This window comes from Pseudochaenichthys georgianus, chromosome 5, assembly GCF_902827115.2.
Source record: "Pseudochaenichthys georgianus chromosome 5, fPseGeo1.2, whole genome shotgun sequence".
NCBI classification, from domain to species: Eukaryota; Metazoa; Chordata; class Actinopteri; order Perciformes; family Channichthyidae; genus Pseudochaenichthys; species Pseudochaenichthys georgianus.
The window spans coordinates 627,242-649,445 of NC_047507.1; the positions used below are offsets into that span (position 1 = coordinate 627,242).

Here is a 22,204-nt window from a genome sequence, read left to right on the forward strand (position 1 = left end):
TATGCCTTGTCTTTTCCCAAACTAGCATCAATAAAGTACTTCTTATCTTATCTTATCTTATGTATCCCCATTTTGGGATGTGTAGGATGTTTACTTTTCAATAAATTAGATCCTTGAATTGAGGTTGAAGATACTGTTGTTTGGCCCTCCATTGAACAGGTACAAAGATATGTTAAATACAGCGTCACAGGTTTAGTACCTCCTCATACACGTTGCGCAGGAAGTTGATTTCATCAGTCAGAGATCCGACTTTATCCTCCAGATCGGCCTTCACCAGGTAGGCTGAGTCTACATCCTGAAAACACAGAAACAAACCACATATTTAACCACAGTCTGTAGCCATGACAGGCAGCTGATGGCATGCTAGGCTAATTAGCATCAAGTAAAGCTAAGGCTAATGGGAATGTCCTTTTGGAAAGACACCTGGTTTGTTTTGTTGTCTTTTATTCAGGTCAGGGTCGCAGGAGCAGAAGTCCTGTTTATTTCAGAGAATAGGAAGAAAAATGCAATATATTTCTTGAATAGAGCAAAGCGAAGTTCCCAAAGCTTTGATGGCTTTTAATTCAAGTGGGGAGGAAGGGATGGGAGATAAGCAGGACAGAAAGGAAAGTACAATGGAGAGGTTCCTCTTACACCACACCTGAGTTTCAGGAATGACTGAATGTGAGCTGACCTTCTTTAGGATCACAAAGTCGTTCTCCAGGTTGTTCCTCTTGTTAATCTCGTCCTCATATCTGGGACGGAGACACAAGTCAAATGTTATATAATGAGAAAAACACAACTCACAGTGGCTTTATTTACTACCGCAGTGGTTTGATGTAATAATAATAATAATAATGCATTGTATTTGTAGAGCGCTTTTCTAGAAACTCAAAGACACTTTACACGGTAAATAACAACATGTGTCCCCTCTTCTTCATGTCTCTTCTACATCAACATGTGTCCCCTCTTCTCCATGTCTCTTCTACATCAACATGTGTCCCCTCTTCTTCATTCCTCTTCTACATCACCATGTGTCCCCTCTTCTTCATGTCTCTTCTACATCAACATGTGTCCCCTCTTCTTCATGTCTCTTCTACATCAACATGTGTCCCCTCTTCTTCATGTCTCTTCTACATCAACATGTGTCCCCTCTTCTTCATGTCTCTTCTACATCAACATGTGTCCCCTCTTCCTCATGTCTCTTCTACATCAACATGTGTCCCCTCTTCTTCATGTCTCTTCTACATCAACATGTGTCCCCTATGTGGAAAGAGACTCCCCCCCCCCCCCCCCCCCCCCCCCTTATCACCTGAATCTCCTCTAGAGCTCCATTGAGTTCTTTCTAACCAAATCTCTCTCAGAGGGGCGTGGGGAGGGGCTCCTTATTTTCATCTAAAGTAACAGACACGGGTCATGGCCGTTTCTGAATCTCGAGGAAACTGGCTTCCAAGCCAATATGTCAAGGATGCTACGTCATCGAGTGCCGCCGAAGGACTGTTCAAATCTCCAGCATACTTGGAATTCCACAGAGGCTGTGTCCTTGGTTTGGGGGAATTTTCGAGGCTGCACATGGGTAGACTTTGCATCCTTAAAATCCCCACAATGCTTTGCGCACGGACCAATTTCAAAAACCCTTGCGGAGAATGGCTGAACCGACGCAGCACACATTTAAATGTAAGTATGTCGTGGCGTAGAACATGTGTTGGTAAATATGTGACTTTGTTACATTTGTTATCACCAAAATGTGTTCCTGAAAGTAAAGCAAGTTCATAATTAGATATAGGTATTTATTTTCGGTACAGTTTATGTTGAAACCGTTAGAGAGAGTGGCACACTTGTTAGCCTGTTCCATTCTTCTTCGTTTTCCGAAGCCATGGCTTGGAAGCATACTGGCTTCGTTTCTGAAGGAAGTGACTTGGAAGTACGCGACTACCAAGCCAGCATCCTCGCGATTGAGAAACGGCCCGTTTCTCAATCGCGAGTATGCTTGCTTGGTAGCACATGTCTTCCGAGTCACTTCCTTCAGAAGCTAGGCAAGAATCCTTCCTGGCATTCGGAAAACAAAGAGTGGAACAGGCTAGCAAGTGTGCGTCATATGAGAGGCTCCGCCTTACATTTTCTGCCACAGATTTGGGGAAATTGGTCCGTGCGCAAAGCATTGTGGGGATTTGAAGGACTCGAAATTTACCCATGTGCAGCCTCGAAATTACCCCCAAACCAAGGACGCGGCCTCGGTGGAATTCCAAGTATGCTGGAGATTGGAACAGTCCTTCGGTGGCACTCGTAGCATCCTTGACATATTGTCTTGGAAGCCAGAATCCTCGAGATTGAGAAACGGCCAGAGAATCAGCACTTTTGAAACAGGGCTGAAACAGAGGGGATTTTGGGTAATGCTGCAATGATCTGTTTGGTGTTTCAGCCAATCAGAGACAGGCTGTATGACACTTTTTACCCTGCTATGGACAATCTTGCACTAATGTACATATCCCAAAGATATTGAAATGACTGTTATTGATGTAGATATTGATTGTTGTGCTTTTATTTAGGTCTTAATGTGTGCATATGTTTAAATGTGTCTGTTGATTGTGTATATATATACATATTTATCTTTTTTTTTGTCTTCGGGAGTGTGGGAAACGGTATTTAGATCTCTCTCTGTACACACAAACTGAAAGACTGACGATAAAGTTGACTTTTACTTTGACTTTTAAAATATATAAAACCCATGTACTTGTGCTTGTAGTCCTCCACCAGGCCCTGCATGTTCCTCAGCTCTCCGTCCAGTTTGGTCTTGTCGTTGTTGACCAGGTCCATCTGGCGCCTCAGACCCGCCATATAGGCCTCGAACAGGGGCTCCACGTTGGAGCGGACCGCCCCCTGACCCTGCAGGAGGTCCAGCTTCGTCTCCAGCATCTTGTTCTGCTGCTCCAGGAAACGCACCTAACGTTGGAGGGGTAAGAATAACAGAGGAAGAGTCTTTAAAGTATATCCAGACGATGCAGAAGGTTGGCAGCTAGTCAAATAAATACCTTTGAATAGAGGTGGGAAGTAGAGGAGTACAAATACTTCGTTAAGTACATTTTTCTGGTATCAGTACTTTACTCCACGACTTTTTACTTCTACTTCTTACATGTTGAACACTAATACCAGTACTTTCTACTTCTTACATGTTGAACTCAAATACCTGTACTTTCTACTTCTTACATGTTGAACCCAAATACCTGTACTTTCTACTTCTTACATGTTGAACCCAAATACCTGTACTTTCTACTTCTTACATGTTGAACTCAAATACCTGTACTTTCTACTTCTTACATGTTGAACACAAATACCTGTTCTTTCTACTTCTTACACGTTGAACTCAAATACCTGTACTTTCTACTTCTTACATGTTGAACCCAAATACCTGTACTTTCTACTTCTTACATGTTGAACCCAAATACCTGTACTTTCTACTTCTCACATGTTGAACACAAATACCTGTTCTTTCTACTTCTTACATGTTGAACTCAAATACCTGTACTTTCTACTTCTTACATGTTGAACACAAATACCTGTTCTTTCTACTTCTTACATGTTGAACTCAAATACCTGTACTTTCTACTTCTTACATGTTGAACTCAAATACCTGTACTTTCTACTTCTTACATGTTGAACCCAAATACCTGTACTTTCTACTTCTTACATGTTGAACCCAAATACCTGTACTTTCTACTTCTTACATGTTGAACCCAAATACCTGTACTTTCTACTTCTTACATGTTGAACCCAAATACCTGTACTTTCTACTTCTCACATGTTGAACCCAAATACCTGTACTTTCTACTTCTCACATGTTGAACACAAATACCTGTACTTTCTCCTTCTTACATGTTGAACTCAAATACCTGTACTTTCTACTTCTTACATGTTGAACTCAAATACCTGTACTTTCTACTTCTCACATGTTGAACACAAATACCTGTACTTTCTACTTCTCACATGTTGAACTCAAATACCTGTACTTTCTACTTCTCTCATGTTGAACTCAAATACCTGAACTTTCTACTTCTTACATGTTGAACTCAAATACCTGTACTTTCTACTTCTTACATGTTGAACTCAAATACCTGTACTTTCTACTTCTTACATGTTGAACTCAAATACCTGTACTTTGTACTTCTTACATGTTGAACACAAATACCTGTACTTTCTACTTCTCACATGTTGAACTCAAATACCTGTACTTTCTACTTCTTACATGTTGAACCCAAATACCTGTACTTTCTACTTCTCACATGTTGAACCCAAATACCTGTACTTTCTACTTCTTACATGTTGAACACAAATACCTGTACTTTCTACTTCTCACATGTTGAACTCAAATACCTGTACTTTCTACTTCTCACATGTTGAACTCAAATACCTGTACTTTCTACTTCTCACATGTTGAACTCAAATACCTGTACTTTGTACTTCTTACATGTTGAACTCAAATACCTGTACTTTCTACTTCTTACATGTTGAACTCAAATACCTGTACTTTCTACTTCTCTCATTTTCCAAACAGCTGGTTCCTTTAGTCTGAATGTGTGTTGGTGCGTGATCATTATTCTTTAGAGTCATTGCGTGCCTATTGATTTGAACACGATCCGTGTATCCATCATTTCCTGGTCTTCTCTAAAGAAGAGGGACCAATGGAAACGTTGTCATGTTGACGTTGTTCAGCAGCGTTGTCATCTCTTCTGAAAATATTTTGTGTTTACTAAAATGTTTAGGTAAACCCCTTTTCAAAATGTTTTTTAGTTTTCTGGAATACTTTGTGAAACATTGTTCAGTTTTCTGAAATAACTCTGAACAGTTTTTTGTGAAATGTTATGTTTTGACCTTCAGGGCCACCGTAGAATACTGTTTTTCACTGTGAGCTAGGACCATCACGAACATCATCATCTCATCTTGACCTCCAGACATCCGGAGCCTCCTCACATAAAGCCTCTCAGAGCAGAGGATGGACAAACCAAACATTCCTTCATGACAAATCACTTCCTCCTCAGCAGATAATAACACATTACATAAAAATGTTTTGGTAGCTGCAGAATGAGATCCGTCTTCAGAGGTAAAACTGTCATCGTTCCAGCATCTCAACACCGGCCTGTATCTGCTCAGCTCGTGTTTCCCGCCTGCAGCCGGGTATATCCAACACCTTTTATCCCTCCTGCCTTCGAAACAAAGCCTGTGTTGTGTTCGGAGGAGAATGATCTCTCCCTCGGAGAAACAACCGCTATCATCCGGTTACAACAACTCAAAGGACGGAAATGGGACAGATAGCTTAAAGGGGACCTATCATGCAAAATGCACTTTTTGATGTCTTGTATACATAAAGATGTGTCCCTGGTGTCTCGGGGAACTCAGGCAGCGTCAGAAAACAAAACCCTCTCTTTTCCTCCTTACCCAAATCTCTAAAAACGGGGAACAACGGAGCTGATCCAGATTTTAGTTATATCTGAAATGTGGACCCACGGCCCAATCAGAAACGTTGCTATCAGAAACAATGCCCGACTGTTTTGGACGTAATATGGTCGGTGTTTACATTAGCATCGCTAACACTCAGAGCTAACCTGTACTGGAGAGCATGTGTGTGAAGAAGCAGGAAGTAGAAAGGAACTCACCTTGTGGTATAACCGGCAAGAGGGAAAGCCTTTGAGCTCCAGACTGTTTCAGAGAGAATCCTTGATAATCCATGATATGGCGTTTCATCACGGCAGCATTTAGTTTAGACGGTAGCTGCCGGGTCCCGCATGAGCCCAGACCCCTCCTCTTTTTTTAATCAATCTCTTTTCTTTTTTTAAAGCTTTATTCCCAAAATCAGCACTTTTGAAACAGGAAGTGAAATAGAGGGATGTGAGGCATGGCTAGAATGGGTGATCTGTTTGGTATTTTGAACAAAACACTTCATAGACATGTTTTTTATATATATTTATATATCTGAGACCTATGCTATTGCCTACAAATAGCATGATACAGTAGGTGCCCTTTAATTATCCTTAATGCCACTGATTCAAGGTCTAAATCCCAGGTGCATTCCCTCAAGCTCGATTTAAGGTTTGTGGTTCTAGCCCTTTTACCAGGCAAACTATATGCATTACATTAATGCACACAATGTACACACTATCTGTTTTCTTTTTTTTTTACTGCCGAATTTTATTTAATAATTTATTAAATACTGCTATATTTTACTATATTTGTATTATTTTTTAATATTTTTTAATGTTATTATAGTGTTCTTAAAATAGTTCTCTATCTGTGTTTTTAATTTTTGTTTTACTTTTATGTATGCACCATAACATTAAGTCAAATTCCTCGTACGTGTCATCCTACCTGGTAATAAACCTGATTCTGATTCTTTCTGCAAATACCAGTATCAGCAAATGTTTTTTTATGCCCAGTTTCTATGCTTCACATATTGGGAAAAACTTTGTAATGCCCTTTGAATGTCCTCGCTGTTGAAATGTTCTCTATCAATTAACTTGCTGTGTCTTGGAATGCCTTACTAACACATTTCCATGTATGGTGGTTCATGCAGAATTAAACTGGGTTGTCTTCCAGCATCCTGCTTTTTGCATCAGACAGATTACTCTCTACATGGGGGGGGTTCTTTGATGTTTTAATGCTGTGTGCAGCAGCCATATTGGATTACACAGTTAAGTGCAGGGTATGTTTATTAGTCCGTTGCCTTTTAGCAGGTCTGAGGGGAAGAAGAGGTCCTATTGCCTCAAAGTCCAACATTGGAAGTACTCAAGGACCATTTATTGCTATTATGCAACCAGGACCCAAAAGAGTCTCACTTCTCCTGCAGCTAAAAGCTTCTGCAACCACGAAAGCAAACAGAGACTCTTTTGTGTGTCACCTGTCAGCTGGAAATACAACATGAGACTCGTATAGAGAAGAGGATGGAGTTACAAAATGTCTTTCTATCAAGATATTCTCTCTTGAAACTCTACAATTAGAAACGTTAGTAACTTACACCCCACAATTATCAATTATTTTACTTTTCATACTGCAATGTCTTACAAACACGTTGGCAATCTGAAATGAATGAGAACATTTAAAACTTAAATTTGGAGGCGATTCTGCACTTTAAATTCAGAATATCTAGCTGCTCCACAAAACTAAAAATATATATTTTAAAGGAAAATTAGAAGGACATTTCATTAACCATTTATACAGATTATATTACATTACATGTCACTTCTGTGTAAACAATTTTACACAGAATGTATCACTTAAATTAAAAGTGCCCTCTCCTGCTGATGTTCAGGTGTATATCAGTATGTAGCGTCTCTTTAAAGAGTCCTCTCCTGCTGATGTTCAGGTGTATATCAGTATGTAGTGTCTCTACTTTAAAGAGTCCTCTCCTGCTGATGTTCAGGTGTATATCAGTATGTAGTGTCTCTACTTTAAAGAGTCCTCTCCTGCTGATGTTCAGGTGTATATCAGTATGTAGTGTCTCTACTTTAAAGAGTCCTCTCCTGCTGATGTTCAGGTGTATATCAGTATGTAGTGTCTCTACTTTAAAGAGTCCTCTCCTGCTGATGTTCAGGTTTATATCAGTATGTAGTGTCTCTACTTTAAAGAGTCCTCTCCTGCTGATGTTCAGGTGTGTATCAGTATGTAGTGTCTCTACTTTAAAGAGTCCTCTCCTGCTGATGTTCAGGTGTATATCAGTATTTAGTGCCTCTACTTTAAAGAGTCCTCTCCTGCTGATGTTCAGGTGTATATCAGTATGTAGTGTCTCTACTTTAAAGAGTCCTCTCCTGCTGATGTCCAGGTGTATATCAGTATGTAGTGTCTCTACTTTAAAGAGTCCTCTCCTGCTGATGTTCAGGTGTATATCAGTATGTAGTGTCTCTACTTTAAAGAGTCCTCTCCTGCTGATGTCCAGGTGTATATCAGTATGTAGTGTCTCTACTTTAAAGAGTCCTCTCCTGCTGATGTTCAGGTGTATATCAGTATGTAGTGTCTCTACTTTAAAGAGTCCTCCTGCTGATGTTCAGGTGTATATCAGTATGTAGTGTCTCTACTTTAAAGAGTCCTCTCCTGCTGATGTTCATGTGTATATCAGTATGTAGTGTCTCTACTTTAAAGAGTCCTCTCCTGCTGATGTTCAGGTGTATATCAGCATGTAGTGTCTCTACTTTAAAGAGTCCTCTCCTGCTGATGTTCAGGTGTATATCAGTATGTAGTGTCTCTACTTTAAAGAGTCCTCTCCTGCTGATGTTCAGGTGTATATCAGTATGTAGTGTCTCTACTGGGACATGTCTCCCTGCTCTAATGTTCAAAAAGCTCTTTATTCTTCTCATATTCTCTGTGCTACAGCACCTCTTTTCACCCTCTGTCTGAAACCAGAGCCCAGTCTGCTCTGATTGGTTAGCTGGCCGGCTCTGTTGTGATTGGTCAACCGCTTAGAGATATCCCGCCTCTTAGCCTATCACGTACAATGTGTTGGACCGCTAGCCAGTAGGAGTGCGAGTGTTATGTAGTGATGTCACTGTGTTCAGGAAGTAAACAAAGAAGTCCAATGGAGGGAACACAGGGATTTTAGCCGTTGCAGAACATTTCCATGCACAAAACCCTATAGATCACCACAGGGAAGGGAAACCAACAAAAAGCAGAATAGGGACTTTTTGTGGTCCATAAAAAAAGTACATTCGTACATTGGTAGATGTGTCTCTGTGTCTCTGTGTCTCTGTGCACCTGACGTGAATCTCTCCTGAAGCAACAATGGCTCTTTTGTGAGGCGTGTTATCGACTCCGTGAGAAACAGAGATGTTCCCTGAGTACGGTTTCAATGAATGGCTTTATCTCAGAGTGGCTTTCTCCTCCTGTGGGAACAACTCAGCTTCTTCTCAGACTGACTTCCCCAATTTAACACCCACTATTGTACTTGTTTATTAAAGGTATCCCCCATGAAAGCTCCTCTATGTTTCAGCTTGTGTAGGTCGTCCTCAAGGTCAGCGTGTGTTGTTGAAGTGGCTCAAACCAATTTCTAAATAACAATGAAATGTGAAAGGACAACATGTAAACAATGTGACAGTGTTAACATTTGGGGGCACATTTTAAAGGAGACATCAAATGCAAATAAAGTCTGATAAAGATGAGAAAAGTTGTTGCTCATGCAATTAATTTTTGTTTTGTAGGATAAAGGGTTATTGTTGTTTCATTTTTCAAAGTGTTCCATATTGTTATTGCCTTTTTAAAGAGCAAGTTCAGTGGATTCAATTTCCATTTTGAAGCAGAAAGAGATTCATTATTTAGATTATAAAAAAGTCATAAAATAGTGGGAACAAATTGTAATTATTATTCCATTACCTTATTGATAGCTATAATCTGGCATAAAGCATATCTTCTCTTTGAGATGTATTTTTATGCATATAGAAGCATATCCTCACATTTTAAAGGCTAAAATAGCATTGTTATTTTTGTAGGAATACTACAGTGGCATACAAAAAAAACATAGCAACAAGTCCCCAATCAAATATTTACTGAAGTAAAACCGTTGGTAAATACTTGGAAATACTTGAGTAAAGTAGTAGCATTAATATTTTACACATCTGTTTTTTTTTATCTCGGTATTTTGATTTTGGCTCATTTTTATAGTTTTTTTGTTGTTATGTGTAACTGTCCAAGGACTGCAGATTGAAATGAGTTTTTACCTCTTATCTGGCGTCTCAACTCTTTTTGATTAATGTATTTATTTCAATGTAAATACTGATATATTTTTTACCATATTCCCCACTGAAATCAGGACAGCAGATAGCTTACACACCTTCCGGCGCAGACTGAAAACTCATCTCTTTCGACTCCAATTCGAGCGATAGAACTATTAACAAAGCACTTATATACTAATAAAGGACTGGCTTATCTAAAGCCAGTTGAGTAGCACTTGAAATACTTGGCTCTATGAAACCTGATGTTCTTATATGATTCTGTTTTCTTCAAGTTTGTATCTTCCTGGCCGAACGCACTTATTCTAAGTCGCTTTGGATAAAAGCGTCAGCTAAATGTAATGTAATGTAATATTTGTATTATTTTTTAATATTATAATTTTTTCTTAAAATAGTTCTCTATCTGTGTTTTTAATTTGTGTTTTACTTTTATGTATGCACCACGACACCAAGTCAAATTCCTCGTACGTGTCAACCTACCTGGTGATAAACCTGATTCTGATTCTGATGCATTCAATAAAGACAGTAGTATTTTATACATCTGTATTTTGATCTGTTTTAATTGTGTGTGGCACTAGGTGATTGTGTGTAACTAAGGACTACAGATGGAAATTAGCTTTTAGCTTTAATCTGGCGTCTTAACTCTTTCTGATTTATGTATTTTAATGCATTTAATAAAGACATACAATAATAATAAAAACGTGTTTTAATTTCCCCGCTCTGTAAATGATGAATGGTCTCTTCTGTATGAGGTTTATTTCTATGCATGATCCTTGTTCAATAAATACATATAACAATAATACAAAAGTGCCTTTCCCCCTCCTGTAAAAGCTGAATGGAGCTCCGTCTCTGTACCTTGTCTATGAAGGTGGCGAAGCGGTTGTTGAGGCTCTTGATCTGCTCCTTCTCGTGGGCACGGCTCATGGAGAGGCTGGGGTCTATCTCCAGGTTCAGAGGGGCCAGCAGGCTCCTGTTGACGGACAGAGAGGCCAGCGGGACCCCGAGGCCGTGGTGGAGCCCGTTAGTGCCTGCGTACAAAGAGCTGCTGCTCAAAGAGAGACCGCTGAAACCTCCAGGACCAGAACCATAGCCACTGAGCCTCCTGGAGCCAACTCCACTGCTGCTGCGGACTGAACTGCTAGAGCTGATCCGCTTCGAACGACTCAGACTCATCGTGGCGGGAGAGGAGCTGAGACCTAGAGAAAGATGGAGACAGGAGGGTGGATTGAAAGGAAGCAGAGAGGCAGGTGTGCAAAGACTAAGACAATAGAAGAGGTTTGGGATCAAATGCAGAAGAAGAAGACTTGCAGAAAATGGCAGTCAAAAAGAAGTGGACCAGTCAGTGTAAGATGTCCAGCCACAGTGAGCTGTCTCAGGTGTCTCGTGCCTTTTTAATCCTCTCCCGAAGGAGGAGGAGACGGGGTGTCAAATATCTGACTTTCAGGGGAAATGTCAAGAAGCTACCTGTTCATGCTGCTGGAGGACGAAGCCATTCATGCAAAAATAATCCATGACTGAACCTGAAAAATAACTTCATTGCAGTCTTTTTTGGAGAAAAGCTGATCTACTGTTTGTTTGGCTCCTTATTTCAGCCTCTGGTCAGTTAACCATGAGAGGTGATGTGTCTGTGTGATTGTCTTTCATCCTACTTTAGGTTTTAAAACCAGCCCAATCAGGTCATTTATATGAACATGATATGATACAACAATACGTAGTCTGAAATGTTGCATCACAGCAACTCTGTCAAATCAACTATCTGCAGCGTCAACAATGACAACAAACAAGGAAACAGACATTTAACCAGAGGTGGGAGAAGTACTCAGATCTTGTACTTTAGTCAAAGTAGAAGTACTCAGATCTTGTTCTTGAGTAAAAGTAGAAGTACTCAGATCTTGTTCTTGAGTAAAAGTAGAAGTACTCAGATCTTGTTCTTGAGTAAAAGTAGAAGTATTCAAATATTGTACTTGAGTAAAAGTAGAAGTACTCAGATATTGTACTTGAGTTAAAGTAGAAGTACTCAGATGTTGTACTTGAGTAAAAGTAGAAGTACTCTTTTCATAAACCTTTTTACCTTACACTTTTTACATCTTGGTGCTTTTTAACTCTATGTTTTATCCTGCTGAAGGTGTTCAGTGATGGGACGTCTGGATCTGAAGATATCTGAGAAACAAGCTGAGCTAAAGTTAGCGAAAGCCGAACAGCATGCAGAAGAAAACAAAAGGGGTTTTGGTCACCAGGTCTGTTTGTTGTGGAGATGGAGAGACCTCTGTAGCTAATTCAACTCCAGCTGATCACTTAGAAACAATCGGAACAAACTTTGAGATAAGATCATCTTTTATGATTCCACAGTAGGGTCATTTGCAGTGTTACAGCATTAAAGGAACAGCAAGTCGAATCAGAGAAAGGCATGTTATAATAAATAAGTAAAAACTCAAATAGCTAATATCAATAGTTAGATCGAAATATGATATTGACCATGAATGATTGAATTGAGCTTTGGTAGGGTTGGACTTGGTGGAGGGCTAAGACATAAGCACTGACATGTAATCACATTTTAAGTTGATATGACTAGTTTCTTATATCTTCATCGAGCAGTTACAGAGCAAGACGATCATTCATTAGGAGTATTTTTGTCCAAGTCACATTTTCTCTCTTTTTGCTCCGTGTTTGGCCTCCACCACCAACAATTCTAACTAAGCTTTCTGCACAGTGAAGCTAAAAAACATCAGAGAAATAATTAAATCACATGTTTGAGTAGATGGAGTTTTTCTTCCTCAATGAGGTTATTTAAATGTGACAAATATTTCAAATAAGGAAGACAAAATTATGTCTGAAAGTCTATTTGTTGTTCATTTGTCTAAACGTCTCCTCTTGGTCGGTGTGTTCGATGGCTTCTTCTTCTTCTGTGGTGCTACCGGATCTGCCTTCTTCTTCTTCTGTGGTGCTACCGGATCTGCCTTCTTCTTCTTCTTCTTCTTCTTCTTCTTCTTCTTCTTCTTCTTCTTCTTCTCTTCTTCTTCTTCTTCTTCTTCTTCTTCTTCTTCTTCTTCTTCTTCTTCTGTGGTGCTACCGGATCTGCCTTCTTCTTCTTCTGTGGTGCTACCAGCTCTGCCTTCTTCTTCTTCTGTGGTGCCACCAGCTTTGCCTTCTTCTTCTGTGGTCCTGTAACGGTCCATTTAGAAATGAAAGAGAAGACAGTTTTTAAAAAGTCTTTAAAGGAAATGCATTTTTATGATGTCTGAGTAGAAGATATGTAAACACTGTGATTGCAAAGTCACGTCAGACCTAAAACAAAGACTGTTACACATGTTTTAGGCGAAAATACAATATCCAAAAGGCACTAATGTCAATAAAACAAACGTTACCTTTCTTGTGAGTTTGTCCTTTGGCGGGTGGTGCCTTTCTTTTTCTCGCTGCTTTCTGCTTCAGCTCCACCTCCACGGGGTAGTGATCACTGACACTCAGAGTCTGGGACAGAAACAAAGGTTTAATAACCACCAACATGTTTCTCAGTAATCTGTAATCTCAGTAATCTGTCGATGAGTCTCACTTCTTCGTCCGTCAAGTGGAACTCTCTCTGGAAGTTGAAGGGTTTGGCTGATCCAGTTACAATGGCTTTTAGCATGCTCTCCCCGAACACCACGATCCTGTGTGTGGTGAAATATCAAGATTCAAGTCCAGAGATTGTCTTTGGATATTAAAAAAGCTTTTCTGCACGGACAAGGATTCAAACATAACAGAGTTTCATGTTCTCCTTAACACTTCTTACAGCTGCTTAACCAGAGGTAATTTAACTTGTTGTATCCCTACACTTCTTGCAGCACCTATTTTATTTACAAAGTTGTTTTTAAACTATTCTGTATCTTTTTATGAATGGTTTATATGAATCTGTTATTCCATTGTGTTCATTTATTGTGTTATTTTCGTTTGTGAAGCACTTTGAATTGCCTCTGTGTCTGAAAATGTTCTAGATAAATATGCGTACCTTACCTTCACGGCAACAGTCTACAAAGTCTGAATGAAAGGTGTGTGTGCTGTATCTGGTTAACTTGGAGCTGTTAAAACACCTGTGTCTCTAAGACTGCCAACCCAGTTCAAAAACATCTACCCACACTGAAAAAAAATGTAAACATTGACTTAAAGGTGACCTATCATGCAAAATGCACTTTTGTATGTCTTTTATACATGAATATGTGTCCCCGGTGTTCCAGGGAACTCACCAAGTGTCAGAAAACACAACCCTCTCTCTTTTCCTCCATACCCAAATCTCTAAAAACGGGGCTGCAACAGATCTGATGCAGACTGATCCAGATTTGAACACTTCTATGACGTCACAGAAGTGGTGCTACGGCTTTTGGGCCAACTCCACCAATCAGGAGGAGACAACCACGGACGTTGCCGTTCGAAAGCGCTGGAGACGCTGTAGTACATATGCCAGGCCTGTAGATGGTGCTGTTCTCACAGAATCAGCCCATGAAAAGATAGTGTTAAATTGAGCGAAATGAGGAATGGCTAAAATGCATGATCTATTTGGTATTTTGAAAAATAAAAAGTATAAATATGCCTTAGGTATGGTCCTACACTTTATTATTCAAATATAGGATGATAGGTCCACTTTAAACAAATATATTATGTAAACCGATAACACATAATTGTATTAGGTTACTTGAAACAAATAAGATTAAGTTCAAATAAAAAACAATAGGTTCTACTTAATATTATTGCTTTCAACTAACCTTATACAAATATGTGTTATCTGTGGACTTAATACATTTAATCAAAGTCCCTGTTTAATTTGTGCAGTGTATCTTGTAATACAGGGCTACACAGCAAGATGTCAATTAAAACATATCATTGTGTTGTGTGGGAAAAAAATGACTTTTTTTAACAAACACAAAAACTTGGAATAAACTGTAACAACGAAATGTGTGTTACCTGTCGTAGGTGTGGTCATTATTGTTGCTACTCGTGGTGTCAACATCATCGTCTATCAGCCAATGATAAGGAGCGGAGGAGATACGGATCGTGTCCTTCTTCTTCTTGGAGAGATAACGTCCATCGGTATTAAAATCTCCCAGAATCATAATGTTCTGCAGAAAAAAATCATTAACAGTATTTTATCAGTTCTTAAAGTATCAAACGTAAAAGTACTCATTTTGCAGAAATATTGTGTAATATTACCACAGAACGTTATATTAGTTATTTTTTAACCGCACAAATAAGTTTTAATTAATGTTGTATGTGGATAATGCGCCAATTTCAGGACCTCTTCTAGTACAGTGCTGCATAATATATATACATGTAAAATGTAAAAAGTTACTAAGTGTCAAATAAATCTAGAGGAGTAAATATGGTAGTTTTATAATAATAATAATAATAATAATAATAATAATAATAATAATAATAATAATACATTACATTTATAAAGCGCTTTTCCTGGTGCTCAAAGCGCTTATTTTATAGTAAAATATTGTTGGATGTAGAGGTCAGAAGTAAAAAGCATCAAACATTATAACACTCAAGTAAGGTACAGGTAGGTCAAATGTACTCAAGCTAAACTAAACCATCCACCTGTTAAATATGAACAAATCTCCTTCTGATTAAGGACAACTAAAACTAACAACAGTCTTTCACTTTTTATCACAGCGAGAGCAGCATTTACATATCTTTAATCATTCAAATGCAAAACAACCATAAAGTGTTTAAAGGCTGAAATGTCAGACAGCAGACTTTAAACATCTGCCGTACGAAGGAAAACTCCCCTGTATTCTTCATAATGACTAAGGTTTAACAGAAAATGTAAATGGTAATATCCTGGTATATTAGATAATTCTTATAAAATAATTTTTGAGACAATGTTTGCTGCAAAATAATGATAAAACCGGGGCTTTGGAATTCATTTAAATTATGCAAAAGAGGTACAAAAATGCTCCTCTGAGTGTAAATTTAGAACATCCTGTAATATTGAAATGTACGTGGCACTTTCTCTCAGAGTTTAATGTTGTTGGCAAAATCCTGGATGTCCTCTTCCAATGAGAGTAAAGTTTACAAAGGTATCCCAACTGTAGCTGTGAACATGACAGGATGTGTGATGACCTGGAAGAGCATCAGGACTGTTTGAGGCAGATGATAGCTATGTGATGAACATGATGGTTCAGCCTCTATGGAGAGAGACATCAAGCATGCTCATTTCTGACGTGGAGCTGATCTGAAGTAAACATTGAATACTGCTTTCTATTCCTCCATCTTGTGACTGTGTAGCTCGCTCTCTTGATATCAGCAGGTGAAGGACACTGCTCAGGAACTAGTTGATGCTCTGTATGTGATGACTGCTTCCATTCTGGAGAGGATCACAGATACATGGATCCTGATGTTGAAGCTCAAGCCGGTGACCAGGGAGAGTTCTCTAACAAAATCAAACTCACATCAGTTCCCCACTTCTCCCTGATGGAGTCGACCACGTCGTGCAGCTCGTCCAGTTCCTTCAGAGAGTCATCAGGTTTGGTGTGAACCGGGATCAGAACCAGGTCAGAACCAGGTCCTTCAGCACTGACACACACACACACACACACACACACACACACACACACACACACACACACACACACACACACACACACACACACACACACACACACACACACACACACACACACACACACACACACACACACACACACACACACACACACACACACACACACACACACACACACACACACACTTCAACCTTATGCATTATAAGTGTCATCTATTTTATTTATCTGGGGTGATAGATAGATAATAATTAATAATCATTTTAACATGTTCTTTAAATGCAGATCTTTTTACCTGTGGTAATGCATATACCATAAATGTATGCAAGGGTGTAAGGTCAGCTCCAATAATAGGTATATAATGACATGTGTAGCCAAAATACATTTAGACCCTTAAGTAGATAAATGTCACCATTGAAGCCCATTAAAACCACCAAATCTTGCACCATTTTCTTTCTTGTTGAAATACGTTATTTATAGAAGCAGGTACCTGTGGAGGGACAGCTGAAGCGCAGGATGAACGGCTCTCTGGCGAAGGCGTCAACATCTCCAACCTGAACGTCTTCATACTGATGACAATCCTCCAGAGTCACATCCTTCTCCCTGACACACACACACACACACACACACACACACACACACACACACACACACACACACACACACACACACACACACACACACACACACACACACACACACACACACACACACACACACACACACACACACACACACACACACACACACACACACACACACACACACACACACACACACACACACACACACACACACATTTACATATCTCATGGCTACATGTACATGAACAATACTTAATAATACATTTTATTTTCGGGCAGTTGTACCTGTAGAAACAGACGAAGCGCTCCTTGTAGGTGTCACGTCCCAGCATGCAACTGGAGGTCATGGAGAAAGGACTATTTCTGTTGGAGCTGAGAGAAACAGAAAATGGTCAAACTGTTACAGGAAAGTTGGTGTGTAGTTGAGAAAAGCTTAGTTATTAGCACATCCTTTGTTCCATTCAAACATTTTTTGTCAGGGCTGTAGTCAATCACTCACACAACCAACCAACCATTCAACCAACCAATCAACGACCTAACAAACCAACCAACCGACCGACCGACCGACCGACCAACCACTCAACCAACCAACCAACCACTCAACCAACCAACCAACACCGACCGACCAACCACTCAACCGACCGACCGACCGACCGACCGACCGACCAACCAACCAATCATTCAACCAACCAACAAATCATCAATCAATTAATTCAGTTGGTTATGCATCATTGGGAAACAAACTGTTAGCACACGTAAAACACAGGACACATAATTTTTTGTTTTTGTAAAGCCTTTTGTGTTTGAAAAGGGCTCTTTCAGGGATTGAATGATAAGTAAACTGTAAAAACACTTTATTAAGTTAATAATATATAAAAGATTTGAAGTATACGCTAATTTTTGTGATGAAAATGTTCAAATGTATTCCTCGTGGTAAATATGCCAGTTTTGCACCGAATTTGTGCAATTTTGAGAGAATCTGTAAAAGCAATGAATGTTGTCACGCAGGAAAGATTTAGAAGAAGTTTGCTGCTGTTACTTTTATGCTTCCACTCTTAAAGTGTCTTTAGATTTTCAGCACTCTGTCACATGCTGAAACTGCAGTTCTAGTCATCAGAAAATATTTCAAATATATATTCTATAGTTTGAAAGCAAAGGGACATGTGATAGGGTGTGTCCATCCTTCCATCCATCTTCTCCCGCTTATCCGTGGTCGGGTCGCGGGGGTAGAAGTTCCAGCAGAGAGCCACAAACTTTCTTTTCCCTGGCCACATCAACCAGCTCTGACTGGGGGATCCCAAGGCGCTCCCAGGCCAGCGAAGAGATATAATCCCTCCATCTGGTCCTAGGTCTACCCCTTGGTCTCCTCCCAGCTGGACGTGCCTGGGAGGCGCCCAGGTGGCATCCTAACTAGGTGCCCGAACCACCTCAACTGGCTCCTTTCGACGCGAAGGAGGAGCGGTTCAACTCCGAGTCCCTCCCGGATGACTGAACTTCTCACCTTATCCCTAAGGGAGACGCCAGCCACCCTGCGGAGAAAACCCATCTCGGTAAATATTGGTAAAAGAAAATAATTTAAAAACTACCCTATTACAATTTATTTATAATTGTACTATGTTTCAAGTATATTAGCAACATACATATATTTAAAGTTACAAAAGCACACAGTTATAGAGGTTTATTAAATAGTACAGATGTATTTTATGAATTGTAATTGATGCATTAACGTAAGCAGCATTTAAGTTGAGCTGATAAAAATGTAAATAATGTATTTGCAACTGAAATATTGCATCATATATTCAAGCCGGGGAAAGCTTTAACATTTAATAGCTTGCCGTTTTAATGCAGTGCAGTAAACATTTACAATTTTTTTAATAAGAATTGTCGTAAAGTGGTAACAACATTTAAATATTCATGTTTCAAGTTACTTTAAATAAAATGATGCATCAGCAAAACATTAGTTGTAGATCACATGGTTAATAAATCACATAGTAATTTTCAGCTGCTCTGTAACTGATAACGTAAATAACAAAACAGTATGTTATAATATTTGCACCAGCAGCACTTTTCTACGTGTTTATAGTTATATGTATTTTCCACATCAACCAGCTCTGACTGGGGGATCCCAAGGCACTCCCAAGCCAGCGAAGAGATATAATCCCTCCATCTGGTCCTAGGTCTACCCCTTGGTCTCCTCCCAGCTGGACGTGCCTGGGAGGCGCCCAGGTGGCATCCTAACTAGGTGCCCGAACCACCTCAACTGGCTCCTTTCGACACGAAGGAGGAGCGGTTCAACTCCGAGTCCCTCCCGGATGACTGAACTTCTCACCTTATCTCTAAGGGAGACACCAGCCACCCTGCGGAGAAAACCCATCTCGGCCGCTTGTATCCGCGATCTCGTTCTTTCGGTCATGACCCATCCTTCATGACCGTAGGTGAGGGTAGGAACGGAAATGGCCCGGTAGACAGAGAGTTTTGCCTTCTGGCTCAGCTCCCTTTTCGTCACCACGGTGCGGTAAAGCGACTGCAGTACCGCTCCCGCTACTCCGATTCTCCGGCCCATCTCACGCTCCATTGTTCCCTCACTCGAGAACAAGACCCCGAGATACTTGAACTCCTTCACTTGGGGTAAGGACTCATTCCCTACTTGGTGCGTCTATGCTTGAAAATATATTTAAAGCTACAAAAGTGGGGCACTGTCGATACGATTTGGAAACAACTGAGTCAAACAAGCATTCCCCCTGGTGTTTAAGAGTGAGATGACACTTTGAATATATAGATTCTAGGTGGTTGAAGTATTTAGTTGAGTTACCAGGTGGCAGAAACTGAAACTGTTGATATGAAAGTGCAAAATAAAACGCTGCAGAAGACCCACCTTATTTTGTTGAGCTCTTTCAATAACCTTTGCATGGCTTTCCCGCTCGTATCCATCACCTCCAGCAGCAGCACCACACTGTACTGAGACACGATCTGTAACAGAAACAGTGTTTGGATATCACTCACTTTCCACAGTTTGCTGTTATTATCAAGCTATTATAAAATAAGATTATGAAGGAGTATCACCTTGGTGAGGATGTGAACGACCGCCTTGTCTGTGACTTTTTTCCATCCCAGGTTTTTGCCGTTGAAGGCCGCGATCTTCATTTTGTTATCAGACGACTAAATGTGTTTTGTTATATGCTGTTAAAACTGAAAGTAAAAGCAAACAGATAGTGGGAGAAAAAGAGGAACAGAAGTAGAAAAAAAGAAGAAATGGAGGGTGAGAAACTAAGAAATGAAAACTGAAGTTAAAGAAACTCAGCGTTGGGTTTTGTAAAGCAGCTGTAATCAAACGTTTACATGAGACTGTACAACTTGTAATTACTGATAATAAGTTAACATGCAGCACAGACGTGGCTTTATAAAGATAGGAGTCAATATGAAGGGGGAAGTAAGTATGCAGAAAACAGTTGAAAATAATTGTAGTACAAAGAATCTTAATCTCATCGAGAGGAAGTATAATTAAGAAAATCATTAAATAGATCAAATGTGATCTTCTTCAGGACAAGATCACGAAATATTTAATATATTTCACGTTCAAAATATTATATTGGTAAAAAAAATCATTTAAAAACTACATTACAATTTATTTATAATTGTACTATGTTTCAAGTATATTAGCAGCATACATATATTTAAAGATACAAAAGCACACAGTTATAGAGGTTTATTAAATTGATGCATTAACGTAAGCAGCATTTAAGTTGAGCTGGTAAAAATGTAAATAATGTATTTGCAACTGAAATATTGCATCATATATTCAAGCCGGGGAAAGCTTTACCATTTAATAGCTTGCCGTTTTAATGCAGTGCAGTAAACATTTACAATTTTTTTAATAAGAATTGTCGTAAAGTGGTAACAACATTTAAATATTCATGTTTCAAGTTACTTTAAATAAAATGATGCATCAGCAAAACATTAGTTATAGATCACATGGTTAATAAATCACATAATTTTCAGCTGCTCTGTAACTGATAACGTAAATAACAAAACAGTATGTTCTAATATTTGCACCAGCAGCACTTTTCTACGTGTTTATAGTTATATGTATTTTCTCATGGAGTTCAGTTTTCTGTGAGAGCATAAGAGTTCAGTTGAAAGTAATATAAACAAAAAGCAACTCACCGTCAGATCAGCAGACAGAATGACAGCAAACTGTGCAGAAAAACAGAAGAAACCTATGACACAGGAAGTTTACACACACTACCCACACACACACACACACACACACACACACACACACACACACACACACACACACACACACACACACACACACACCACACACACACACACACACACACACACACACACACACACACACACACACACACACACACACACACCGCAGATGCACTGTGTGTGTTATCTGTGTCGTTGAGTGTTTCCTGTCTGCAGAGCTCTGTCGCCTTTCACACAGAAAATGAGATGATATGACCGATGTACTCCGTCAGCTTCATGTTCATGAGTGAGATATCAGTCGCATGTTTGTTTCACGAAAGCACAACATAAAATCAAATGAGATGATTCATTTTATTGCAGATAAAAAAAAGCAGTGTGAGTAAATAAGCAGTGATATCATAAATTCTGCCATGCGTCTGTGAATATAGTTTAAAGGTATATTTTGAAGTGATGTGGACGAAGTTCTTATCAATAGTCAGTTTGGAGGAAAAGTGCCAGCAGAACACTCAGAAATATATTGCTGAAAAGTTGTCAGCATAATATTTTAGTCAATTTAAAAAAGAGCTATATTTAGAATATTTAAAAAGCTTTACCTGGATGAGCCCTGAAGCCACCAGATTTATTTGAAAAAAACTGTAATTTTACCTTTCAAAACACAGGAGTTGCTCGTCTATCTCTCAGTTAGTGTATTTGTCATATAGGTGAATTTGAATGAAGTACTACTATAAGCAACTTGTTTTTCAACCAAATAGTTAAAATACTTTGATTACAAATCTTAAAATGAAGTCTTCACCTTCTACCTCATTTGAACAACATTTCAATTCTATGAATTTAGTTTAAATATTTTCATTTAACAAAATGTGTCCTACATTACTGAAACTGTTCTGTTGCTGAACTTCAGGTTGCATCAAAAACATCAAGAAGCAATACAAGCTCTATTCTGTGCATACACTTAAATAGCGCTCATCACTAAAAGCTAATAAAGCTAAAGCTAAAGCTATTGAAGATCGGTTCCTCTTCTCTTGGTTTACGCTCCTCTCCTCTTTTTCGATGCTGGCCCGGCCTTCTTCTTCTGGGCTCCTGTAAGTCATCAGTACAATAGAAATGTAATTATATTGTTAATGTGAGATTCATGATGCAGCAAGGGCCATAAAAACATAACTAAATTAACTCCAAT

At 39.3% G+C, this 22,204-nt stretch overlaps 3 protein-coding genes across 3 annotated transcripts in view; all 3 read right to left on the reverse strand.

Annotated features, from left to right (window-relative positions):
* LOC117446576 (intermediate filament protein ON3) overlaps positions 1-10,859 on the reverse strand; it is a 34,033-nt gene extending 23,174 nt beyond the window's left edge. The window contains exons 1-4 of the mRNA XM_034082846.1: positions 10,542-10,859; positions 2,714-2,922; positions 674-734; positions 200-295 (exon numbers count right to left, since the gene is read on the reverse strand). Coding sequence (XP_033938737.1) covers positions 200-295; positions 674-734; positions 2,714-2,922; positions 10,542-10,859 — 684 coding nt within the window. The remainder of the gene's footprint in view (positions 1-199; positions 296-673; positions 735-2,713; positions 2,923-10,541) is intronic.
* A 1,143-nt stretch (positions 10,860-12,002) lies between these two features.
* Positions 12,003-21,041, reverse strand: LOC117447316 (deoxyribonuclease-1-like). Its single transcript, XM_034084017.2, has 10 exons — positions 20,971-21,041; positions 19,870-19,995; positions 19,682-19,776; positions 17,092-17,178; positions 16,713-16,825; positions 16,112-16,227; positions 14,622-14,776; positions 13,237-13,333; positions 13,052-13,154; positions 12,003-12,848 (listed from the first exon to the last, which is right to left on the reverse strand). The coding sequence occupies exons 2-10, from the start codon at positions 19,948-19,950 to the stop codon at positions 12,631-12,633; spliced, it is 1,065 nt and encodes a 354-aa protein (XP_033939908.2). The 5' UTR covers positions 19,951-19,995; positions 20,971-21,041; the 3' UTR covers positions 12,003-12,630.
* Positions 21,042-21,359: 318 nt separating this feature from the next.
* The window catches only part of LOC117446577 (deoxyribonuclease-1-like 1), a 34,792-nt gene continuing 33,947 nt past the window's right edge, over positions 21,360-22,204 (reverse strand). Inside the window, exon 10 of the mRNA XM_034082848.2 lies at positions 21,360-22,107. Within this exon, the coding sequence (XP_033938739.1) occupies positions 22,055-22,107 (53 nt within the window). The 3' untranslated portion in view covers positions 21,360-22,054. The remainder of the gene's footprint in view (positions 22,108-22,204) is intronic.